At 40.9% G+C, this 12,167-nt stretch overlaps 1 protein-coding gene across 1 annotated transcript in view; it reads left to right on the top strand.

Moving 5' to 3' along the window:
* SCAI (suppressor of cancer cell invasion) overlaps positions 1-12,167 on the top strand; it is a 43,968-nt gene that overhangs the window by 10,598 nt on the left and 21,203 nt on the right. Inside the window, exons 2-5 of the mRNA XM_070759564.1 lie at positions 5,338-5,470; positions 8,312-8,407; positions 8,881-8,967; positions 10,278-10,376. Of these exons, the coding sequence (XP_070615665.1) occupies positions 5,364-5,470; positions 8,312-8,407; positions 8,881-8,967; positions 10,278-10,376 (389 nt within the window). The 5' untranslated portion in view covers positions 5,338-5,363. The remainder of the gene's footprint in view (positions 1-5,337; positions 5,471-8,311; positions 8,408-8,880; positions 8,968-10,277; positions 10,377-12,167) is intronic.

Below are 12,167 nucleotides of genomic sequence, written 5' to 3' on the forward strand. Positions count from 1 at the left end.
ATCGGCCCATGTGGCTCTCCCCTGCCTTTAAATCCTAATTTGTTTGTTAATAGCAATTAGAGAACTCGGTCCCTGGCGGGTGAGAGCTAATCTGTGTATCTGATGATCTCAAGGAAGACAGGCGGGAGAATGTTATTGTTCGGATTTATGTAAGGCTTTTGAAAAGAAATAATTGCTATGATAGTTCCTTCCTTCCTCCTTCCCTTCCCTTTCTCTTCCTTTCTTTTCTTTTCCTTCCCTTCCTCCCTCTTCTTTCTTTCTTCCCTCCCTTCCTTCTCCTCTCCCATCTCCTTTCCTTTCCCTCCCTCCATCCCTTCTTTCATTTACTCTCACTCCTTCCCCTTTTCTTCCTCCCTCCCTTCCCTTTCTTTCCATTCCCTTCCTCCCTGTCCTTCCCTTCTTCCTTCCTTCTCCTCTTCTCTCCCCTTTCCTTCCCTCCCTTCTTTCCATTTACTCTCACCCCTTCCTCTTCCTTGCATCCTTCCTTCCTTTCTTCTTTCCTCCATTCCCTTCCTTCCCTTCCTTCCTTCCTTCCCTTCCATTCTTTTCCTTTCTATTCCTTTCTTTTCCTTCCGTTCCCTTCCTCCCTGTCCTTCCCTTCTTCCTTCCTTCTCCTGTCCTCTTCCCTTTCCTTCCCTCCCTTCTTTCCATTTACTCTCACCCCTTCCTCTTCCTTTCATCCTTCCTTCCTTTCTTTCTTCTTTCCTCCCTTCCTTTCCTTCCTTCCCTTCCCTCCTTCCCTTCCCTTCATTTGCTTTCTTTTCCTTTCTATTCCTTTCTTTTCCTTCCATTCCCTTCCTCCCTGTCCTTCCCTTCTTCCTTCCTTCTCCTCTTCTCTCCCCTTTCCTTCCCTCCCTTCTTTCCATTTACTCTCACCCCTTCCTCTTCCTTTCATCCTTCCTTCCTTTCTTTCTTCTTTCCTCCCTTCCTTTCCTTCCTTCCCTCCCTCCCTCCTTCCCTTCCCTTCATTTGCTTTCTTTTCCTTTCTGTTCCTTTCTTTTCCTTCCATTCCCTTCCTCCCTGTTCTTTCCTTCTTCCTTCCTTCTCCTCTTCTCTCCCCTTTCCTTCCCTCCCTTCTTTCCATTTACTCTCACCCCTTCCTCTTCCTTGCATCCTTCCTTCCTTTCTTCTTTCCTCCATTCCCTTCCTTCCTTCCCTTCCCTTCCTTCCCTTCCCTTCCTTTCCTTTCTTTTCCTTCTGTTCCCTTCCTCCCTGTCCTTTCCTTCTTCCTTCTCTCCTCTCCCCTCTCCTTCCCTTCCCTCCCTCCTTTCCATTTGCTCCCACCCCTTCCCCTCCCTCCCTTCCTTCCTTCTTGACAAAGGGCTGTCCAATCTCTTTAAAAAAAATAAACCTCACGTTTTTAAAGTTTGACGATGTAAAGACAGGAGGAAATGCCCTTTTATTAATGCCTTGCCTTTAAAAAAAAAACCATCCCCATTGTATGCAAGCGAAGCTTACAACCGTAGATCAAAACGTTTGCCGCTAATGGGTCTTAAATGCAGGTTCTGCCTCTTCCTTTTTAACCGTCGCTCTGCAAAATCGTTCCTCTGCGCTATTAAAATAAATAAATAATAATAATAATCCTTTCTACCTTTTTTTGTGTTTTTTTCACCGTCCTCCCACTTCCCTTGGCTGCGTCTGGGTATTTTTAGCCCGTCTCCTTCTCTCTCTCTCTCCCTCTCTCTCCTTCCCACTCCTCAAATTTTTTTTTATCCGTCTGAAGCCAGACTGGCATTTTCTCAGCTTGCTCATTTTTCAGTCCTGTGTATTCTGCCTTGCACGCTCTCCATCTGTTTTCCGCTTTCATGCCTCCCGCACACACCACCTTGTTTACTTGCTCACTCAATCCGGTGGGGTGGTTCACCTGGCCTCCTTCGCCTCTCGGTGCACGAGGCCTTGAGATCCAGGAGGCTGGAAGAGGAGGCCGATGTCTTGGGTCATTAGGCTAGGCTAGGCTAGAATAGACTAGACTACAATAGAATAGAGTAGACTAGACTAGAATAAACTAGAATAGAATAGAATAGATTAGACCAGACTAGAATAAACTAGAATAGAATAGAATAGAATAAACTAGAATATAGACTAGAATAGACTAGAATAGAATAGACTACAATAGAATAGAATAAACTAGACTAGAATAGACTAGCATAGACTAGAATAGAATAGAATAATAGACCAGACTAGAATAAAATAGAATAGAATAGAATAGAATAGTATAAACTAGAATAATCTAGAATAGAATAGAATAAACTAGAATAGAATAGAATAGAATAAACTAGGATAGAATAGAATATAGAATAGAATATAGACTAGAATAGAATATAGACTAGAATAGAATAAAGAATAGAATAGAATATAGAATAGAATAGAATATAGAATAGAATATAGAATAGAATATCTGCTGGCACGTGAGCCGTTGCCCTAGCTCAGCTCCAATGTGTGTGCCAGCCAGCTGAATTTTGGCTGGCACAGAGGCTCTGGAAGGGCAGTTTTGGCTTCCAGAGAACCTCCGTGGAATGGAGCCTGGGGAAGGAAAACACGAGCCTACTGGGTCCACCAGAAGTTGGGATACAGGCCGTTTCCAGCCTCCAGAGGGAGCATCCGGGCGGCAGGGGAAGCTGTTGTCGCCCTTCCCAGGCCTTGAATTATGGGCGTGGGCACTCGCGCATGCGCAATAGCGCATGCACACACTTTTTCGACACCTGTGGGGAAAAAGGAATCGAATATTGGAATTAATAGAGTGGAGTGGACTGGACTGGAATGGAATTATTATTATTTTATTATTATTTATTGGATTTGTATGGAATGGAATAGAATAGAATAGAATAGAATAGAATAGAATAGAATGGAAGGAAATAATGGAATGGGGATTTTGCAGTATCCTTCCCCCTGGAGTTGGGAGGCAAATGAGACAGTTGACCAATATATATATATGAAGTCCTTGACTTACAACAGTTTGTTTAGTGACCATTCAAAGTTACAATGGTAGTGAAAAAGTGAGACTTAGAATCAGTTTTTCACAGTTATGTCCCCCCCCTAGCACCCCCCATGTCCAGATGCCTATGCTTGGCCACCGGTTCATATTTATGATCACTGCAACGTCTCCAAGGTCATGCGATAACCTGTTTGCCACCTCCTCACAAGGGAACCCCGATTCCCTTAACAACCAGGTTATTATGTCTCAAGGTGTAAGGACATTTTAACAAAGAATGTTGAATTAAAATATGTATAAACTAATCGAGATTAGATAGGGAGCAAAAAGTAGAAGGTATTAATCTAGAAGCGACTGAACTAGATGAAATCTTATTAGGGAAAAATGAAAAATTGATAAAGAAACTATGATTATAGAAACATAGAAGATTGACGGCAGAAAAAGACCTCATGGTCCATCTAGTCTGCCCTTATACTATTCCCTGTATTTTATCTTAGGATGGATATACAGTGTTCCCTCGATTTTCGCGGGTTCAAACTTCGCGAAAAGTCCATACCACGGTTTTTCAAAAATATTAATTAAAAAATACTTCGCGGGTTTCCCCCCTATACCACGGTTTTCCCCGCCCGATGACGTCATATGTCGTCGCCCAACTTTCGTCTGCCTTTCATAAATATTTTTAATAAACTTTAATAAATAAACATGTTGAGTAATAATCTTAAATAGTTGCTAAGGGAATGGGAAATTGCAATTTAGGGGTTTAAAGTGTTAAGGGAAGGCTTGTGATACTGTTCATAGCCAAAAATAGTGTATTTACTTCCGCATCTCTACTTTGCGGAAATTCAACTTTCGCGGGCAGTATCGGAACACATCCCCCGCGAAAATTGAGGGAACACTGTATGTTTATCCTAGGCATGTTTAAATTCAGTTACTGTGGATTTACCAACCACGTCTGCTGGAAGTTTGTTCCAAGTATCTACTACTCCTTCAGTAACATAATATTTTCTCACGTTACTTCTAATCTACTTAGCGTTGATCTAGAATTTGAACAGATGAAAGAGACTATGATAAGACGGATGAGACACGTTGGGCACACGATAGAATTGGGGAAATGGCAGCAACTTTGGGAAAGGAATTATAAAACGACTATTAAAACACGGTCAAAAGAAATGCTGGGCCAAAAACAGGTTAATAAACTTAAGAACCGCAGCGATCTGCTTCGTTACCACCGTGGCAAGAAAAGTCTTAAAATGAAGCCAAAAAATGACTTAGCAAAACGTGTCGCTTAAATTGGGGGGGGGGGGGGGGGGGGCTTAATTACGGTCGTTAATTCAATTCAATTCAATTTATTAGATTTGTATGCCGCCCCTCTCCGAAGACTCGGGGCGGCTCACAACAACAATAAAAACAGTATAACCATGGAACAAATCTAATAATAAAATTACATTAAAAAACCCCAACAATTTAAAAACCATACAACACATACATACCAAACATAAAATATAAGAAAGTCTGGGGGAGATGTCTTAATTCCCCCATGCCTGGCGATATAGGTGGGTCTTGAGTAACTTGCGAAAGACAAGGAGGGTGGGGGCCCTTCTAATCTCCGGGGGGAGTTGATTCCAGAGGGCTGGGGCCGCCACAGAGAAGGCTCTTCCCCTGGGGCCCGCCGAACGACATTGCTTGGTCGACGGGACCCAGAGAAGGCCAACGCTTCCTCTCGTACACATTGCAATTTTCCACGGGGGTGACGAGAGGAAAATAATTATTAGCCCGTTGGGTCTCGGTAATTAGAGCACAACAGAGTCTTCATCACCCTCGCACCGGGGTGTGGTTGCAAAACCTCTGAACTTCTCCAGGAGTGTGGCAGGGAAAGATAAAAATGAATGATTTTAAATCTTATTAGAGTTTTTAATATTATTATTATTTATTGGATTTGTATGCCGCCCCTCTCCGCAGACTCTGGGCGGCTAACAACAATGATAAAAAACAACATGTAACAATCCAATTTAATAAAACAACTAAAAACCCTTATTATAAAACCCAAATATACACACAAACATACCATGCATAACTTCTAATGGCCTAGGGGAAGGAATATCCTAACTCCCCCATGCCTGGCGACAAAGGTGGGTCTTGAGTAACTTGCGAAAGACAAGGAGGGTGTGGGCCGTTCTAATCTCCGGGGGGGAGTTGATTCCAGAGGGCTGGGGCCGCCACAGAGAAGGCTGTTCCCCTGGGGCCCGCCAAACGACATTGCTTGGTCGACGGGACCCGGAGAAGGCCAACTCTGTGGGACCTTATCGGCCGCTGGGATTCGTGCGGTAGAAGGCGATTCCGGAGGTATTCTTAAGTCGGCCTGTAGATTGTAAGTCTCTTTATTTTATTTCCCACCCACCCCGCAGTACGGAGTTTATTTCGATCGGAGACCATGTCAACGTGTGGGATTGATGACGACATTCCACAGGGGGAGAGGAAAACCGTTACGGATTTTTGTTACCTGCTGGATAAATCGAAACAGCTTTTCAATGGCTTAAGGTTGTATTTGGATTGTTATTCGAACTTATTATGTGTATGACTTTAGATTGTTCATCTGTTATTTCTCTTTTTCTTTTTTTAAAATATTTTTATTAAATTTTCATAAAATAGACGAACAGACACACATACATTTAACACAAAATTGGGGTTGTATTTCCCCGCTTATCTCAAAAGTATAAATTTGAATACAGAAAAAAGAATACACATTTAAATACAGTTCATTATTATAAATGTTGAGAAATAATTTGTTAAACTTCTCATTATAATTTTTCATATTTAAGCTTATTCTAATATAAATTCAAAATTCATCTCATAATAATTCTTCATATATAAACTAATTCTAATATATTTCTAAAAACAAACATATTCTAACTAATTCTATTGTAACACATAAATCTTATCTTTGCCGAAACAATTCACTCATTTATTTAATTGTTTTCTTAACCTTCTATTGTTTCTTCCTATTTATCCATATATAAACTTTGTTCCATGTATCATAAAATTCCGTATCTTCTTGATCATTTAAGCGTCTTGTCATCATATCCATTTCAGCGCAGTCTAATATTTTTGTAATAACTTCTTCCTCTTTGGGGATATTCTCCCCTTTCCAATTTTGCGCAAATATTATCCTAGCCGCAGTTAAAATATGTATAACTAAATATAAAATTTCTTTCTTATAGGTCTGGTTAGTAATTCCTAATAAATAAAATTCCGGGGTTGTTTCTATATCTTGCATTACTATTCCTTTTATTATTTTTTCTATCATTTTCCAATAGAGTCTAGCTTTGCTGCACGTCCACCATTGATGGTAATAGGACCCTATTTCCTTCTTGCATTTCCAACATAACGGAGAGGTTTTGGGAAACATTTTTGCTATCCTATTTGGTGGGAGATGCCACCTATAAAACATTTTAATTTGGTTTTCTTTTAGAGACACTGATTTTGTCATTTTCCAATTGTGGATCTGTTATTTCTCAAATAAAACTTTAATTCAAGTTAGCACATCTGTGTGTGGCTGAGGACTTATTCACAACTGATCCTCCATATAAGCAAGGATTGCTCTGCTCATACATCAACAGGGTCTCCTACTTAAACAGGAGGTGAGACTAGAAGACCTCCAAGGTCCCTTCCAACCCTGTTATTCTAGCTTCTCATAAGGCTCGCTGGCTTCTTATAATTGAAGCATCTCTGATTACAGTGTTCCCTCAATTTTCGCGGGTTCGAACTTCGCAAATGGCCTATACCAGGTTTTTCAAAAAATATTAATTAAAAAATACTTTGCGGTTTTTTTTTCTATACCATGGTTTTTCCCGTCCGACGACGTCATACGTCATCGCCAAACGAATAATTTTTGCAAATAAATAACAAAAAAAATAATTATTGTTAATAAATAATTATGTTTATAAATATCAGGATCACTAAGTGTCTTATTCAATGGTGAGTACCAGTAATAATGGTGAGTAAATGGTTGTTAAGGGAATGGGAAATGGTAATTTAGGGGTTTAAAGTGTTACGGGATGGCTTGTGATACTGTCCATAGCCAAAAATGGTGTATTTACTTTCGCATCTCTACTTCGCGGAAATTCAACTTTCGCGGGCGGTGTCGGAACGCATCCCCCGTTAAAATCGAGGGAACACTGTATTGTTTGGGAAAAAGTTTTGAATCTGCAGTTTGGAACTTTGTAAATGAACCAATGCGTCATGTCGTGAAAGGTAGCGGAAATGAAGCGGCTTTCGTGCAAACTGCGTGTTGAAATATGGGCGGCGTTCCTCGCTTCCGAGAAGTAAGCTTTTGATATAATTATGATAAACTGTACCAATTTAGACTTGAAACGATTCAGAGATAAGCAGTTAGCCAGGAGGGTCCTCCTCAGCTCATTAAAATGGATTTATAGCTTTGCAAACTCAGCTCGTTAGATTTGGAAGGTGCTTTTCACATAGCAGCATTGTAACCCTGATAATCTTCCCAGTGTAAGAAGAGAAATAAAGATTTACTAGTTGTTCTGTCGGGCTCTCTGGTAGACTCCTCCCACAAATTCACAGGTACAAATTTCAGACACACACACGTTTGAAAATTCAAAACAATGTTCTTTATAATGAAAATTCCCTTAAACCAAGCCCTCTTTTGGTATAGCCAAGAGCACTCGTCTCCAAACAAACTGGTAATTTGTACAAGTCCCTGATCAGTTCGGTGATACTTAGCTTGCAGCTGTGAGGCAATTCACAGTCCTTCTTCTTTCACAAAGTGACACACACTTTGCTCTGGTTTAGTTTCAAAGCGGGGAAAAATCAGCACACAAAAGGTCAAAGTCAGTAAAGCAGGCACGAAACACCACGATCAGATAATCCTCCACAATGGCCAAACCCACAGGCTGCTCTTTATAGCAGCCTCACTAATGACCACAGCCCCACCCAACCATAGGTGGCCTCATTTTCTTTGATAATAATCTCTCAGTTGTTGCTGCCTATGCATCGCTCTCCGCATGCGTGGCTGTATCATTAAATCTTGTTCTGAATCCAAGGAGGAGCTAGAGAATTGATCTCCTTCTGAGCTGTCTGCCACACTCTCCTCCTCCCTGTCATTCATGTCTTCTTGGTCAGAGGAGCCTTCATCAGCAGATTCCACCGGGGGCAAAACAGGCCTGCAGCATGTGGATGTCTCCCCCACATCCACAGTCCTTGGGGCAGGAGCTGGGCCACAGCTAACCACAACACTAGTTTGCAAATCAAAGCCTTCACTTCAGCTTCATCAGAACAATGATGTCCCTCCGGCTGTCACTTCTCTTCTTCCTGGTGGGTAAAGGTATTTTTTTTAAAATATATAATTTTGCTATTTTACAGAGATTTGCCCCAATATGGGCAGAAGCAGTGGCAATCTTATTTCGGCAGGACCTTTGACGTTTACACCAAGCTCTGGAAATTCCAACAGCAGCATCGGTAAGAGAACTGTTTCCAGCAGCTAAAAATCCTCTCCATCATCATCACCATCATCATTATCATCATCATCATTTAACAATAATTCCTTGGCGGGGTGGAGTCTGGGGAACTGAATGGAGCTAGTAGAGTGTTTTACTTGCCCATTGCCCTTCCTGTCACCGATGTGGAGTTTTGTTCAGCAGATTTTTTTTTTTTTTTTTTTAGAATTGCTGAAAGATTTATTGTGATTTTTAAAGTTTGAAAAAATCAATAAAGAAATAACAATAACACAATGTATCAATATTTTTTGTTAATTTTGAAGTATTTCTCAGAAATGTTGCTACATCTTTAAAAAATATTACAAATACCACAAAAATCATATCAATGAGAAAATACGCAGTAAAATCCGAAAGACTTAAAGTACGGCGGTTGTACATTGAAGATAAGTCTGACCCGCGGTTTTGTTTTCTTTCTTTTTTTGGTCACCAACGAAGACAAGTTCTGGACAATCGGTACGGCCTGAAGCGCTGGCAGATCGGAGAGATCGCCTCCAAGATCGGGCAGCTTTATTACCACTACTAGTAAGTAATTACATATGTGAAAGAGAAGGTTTGCGGTGGGAAGGGGGGGAAAAGCTAACAAAAGCAGAAATTCCCATTTTTGCAAATGCGTGGGTTCAGTCTTAGTCCCTTAGTCCCTGGATATCTACTAGATACCTGGTACCTATTTTCCAAAGCACCTGAAGAATAGAATAGAGTAGAGTAGAATAGAACAGAACAGAACAGAATATAGAATAGGAGTAGAGTAGAATAGAATAGAATAGAACAGAACAGAATATAGAATAGGAGTAGAGTAGAATAGAATAGAACAGAACAGAACAGAATATAGAATAGGAGTAGAGTACAGTAGAATAGAATAGAACAGAACAGAATATAGAATAGGAGTAGAGTAGAATAGAATAGAATAGAACAGAACAGAATATAGAATAGGAGTAGAGTACAGTAGAATAGAATAGAACAGAACAGAATATAGAATAGGAGTAGAATAGAATAGAATAGAACAGAACAGAATATAGAATAGGAGTAGAGTACAGTAGAATAGAATAGAACAGAACAGAATATAGAATAGGAGTAGAGTAGAATAGAATAGAACAGAACAGAATATAGAATAGGAGTAGAGTACAGTAGAATAGAATAGAACAGAACAGAATATAGAATAGGAGTAGAGTAGAGTAGAATAGAATAGAATAGAACAGAACAGAATATAGAATAGGAGTAGAATAGAATAGAATAGTCTTCGGAGTCTTCGAGTCTTCGGAGAGGGGCGGCATACAAATCCAAGTAATAAAATAAAATAAATAAAATAGAATAGAATTCTTTACTGGCCAAGGGTGATTGGACACACAAGGAATTTGTCTTCAGTGCAGATGCTCTCAGTGTACATGTGTCAAGAATCATGAGGTCCAACACTTAATGATTGTCACAGGGGTCAAATAAGCAATCAGAAAACAATCAATATTAATAAAAATCCTAAGGGTAAAAGCAACAAGTTACAGTCATATAGTCATAAGTGGGAGGAGATGGGTGATAAGAACGATGAGAAAAAAATAGTAGTAATAGTAGTGCACACTTACATAGAAGATTAGCGGCAGAAAAAGACCTCCTGGTCCATCTAGTCTGCCCTTATACTATTTCCTCTATTTTATCTTAGGATGGATCTATGTTTATCCCAGGCATTTCTCTTATCTGATCAGAACAGAAAGGAATAGTGGTAATAATCTCAGAACAGAAAGGAATACAATAGTGGCAATAATCTCTCCAGATTGCGCCCAGAGGAGAAATTGTTTGAAGTTGAAGCAGGGAGGTCTATTTCACACCTCTTTACTCCACAGCCTTCGCACCTCTGAAACCAGCTATCTGAACGAAGCCTTCTCCTTCTATTCTGCGATCCGCCAGAGATCCTACTACTCTCAGGTCAACAAGGAAGACAGGTCAGGCTTGTGAGTTTACTTTTATTTATTTGAAAAGTGTTGGATTGTCACTACAGGGGTACCTCTACTTACTTACCTCTACTTAAGAACTTCATTCGTTCCGTGACCATTCTTAAGAGGAAGCAATTTTTCCCATAGGAATCAATGTAAAAGCAAATAATGTGTGCAAACCCATTAGGAAAGAAATAAAAGCTCGGAATTTGGGTGGGAGGAGGAGGAAGAAGAGGAGGAGGAGGACAGAATCAAAATCAAAACTTTAAGGCTTTAAAAAAAAACCGAGGGACTCTGAGACAGCGAGGTGGAGCAAACGCCTCCCCCTGTTCGCTCTGGGCTGCCAAAGCCTCCTTAAGCACCACCAAAAGGCTCCTCTGGCAGCCCAGAAAAGCCCGAGATAGAAACATAGAAACATAGAAGACTGACGGCAGAAAAAGACCAGATGGTCCATCTAGTCTGCCCTTACACTATTTCCTGTATTTTATCTTACAATGGATATATGTTTATCCCAGGCATGTTTAAATTCAGTTACTGTGGATTTACCAACCACGTCTGCTGGAAGTTTGCTCCAAGGATCTACTACTCTTTCAGTAAAATAATATTTTCTCATGTTGCTTTTGATCTTTCCCCCAACTAACTTCGGATTGTGTCCCCTTGTTCTTGTGTTCACTTTCCTATTAAAAACACTTCCCTCCTGGACCTTATGTAACCCTTTCACATATTTAAATGTTTCGATCATGTCCTCACTTTTCCTTCTGTCCTCCAGACTCTACAGATTGAGTTCATGAAGTCTTTCCTGATGCGTTTTATGCTTAAGACCTTCCACCATTCTTGTAGCCCGAGATGGCCGGGATTAAAGGGGGGATGGCAGGAAACTGGCCGGGCCTTCGTGCCGCTCTCAAATTTCTTGGGAAATTTTTCCGGGCTCAGGTTTTTAAGTAGAAAATGGTTCTTAAGAAGAGGCAAAATAATCTTGAACACCTGGTTCTTATCTAGAAAAGTTCGTAAGTAGAGGCATTCTTAGGTAGAGGTACCACTGTATAAATATATAAATGTATATATATATATGTTTTCGTAGATTTTCACGGGTATATGTATGTAGATTGTTCTAAGTTCGGGTTTTGCCCCGTGTAATATTTTGAGTGTCTATGCGACGTTTCAGTGAAATCACATTCACCATCATCAGGCTGACGTTGTTAGTTTCGTGCTGCTGTAAATACAGTAGTCCCTCACTATATCGTGCTTCACCCACCACGGCTTCACTTCATCGCGGGTTTTGAAGTCAGCGTTGGCACAGATACGGCGCTTAGAAGTTTGGAAGGGCAGGACAAGCCAAGCAGCCCGCGGCTGGGCGAATGATGAGCGGGGCAGGGACTGAGCTCCGGCGAAAGCCCGTCCCCTCGTTCAACCCGCCTCGCCAGTGCCGAGAAGGCAGTCTTTGGAGGCGCGCTTAGTGGTTGGCGGCGGCGGCGGTGTGCTTGGGGTTGTAGAAAGAGCTGGGAAGGAGGAGAAATTCCCCATCGCGGATTTCACCTATCGCGGCTGGGTCTGGAACGTAACACCAGCGATAGGTGAGGGACTACACTGTATAGTAAATATATAAACTATATAAATATAAACTATATTTACAGCAGCACAAAGCTAACAACGTCAGCCTGATGATGGTGAATGTGATTTCACCGAAACGTCACATAGACACTCAAAATATTACACAGGGCAAAACCCGAACTCAGAACAGTCTACACACACACACGCACACACACACATATATATAGAGGTTAATTCTCTGCCTTACAA

This window comes from Erythrolamprus reginae, chromosome 8 (assembly GCF_031021105.1).
Source record: "Erythrolamprus reginae isolate rEryReg1 chromosome 8, rEryReg1.hap1, whole genome shotgun sequence".
Lineage (NCBI taxonomy): Eukaryota > Metazoa > Chordata > Lepidosauria > Squamata > Dipsadidae > Erythrolamprus > Erythrolamprus reginae.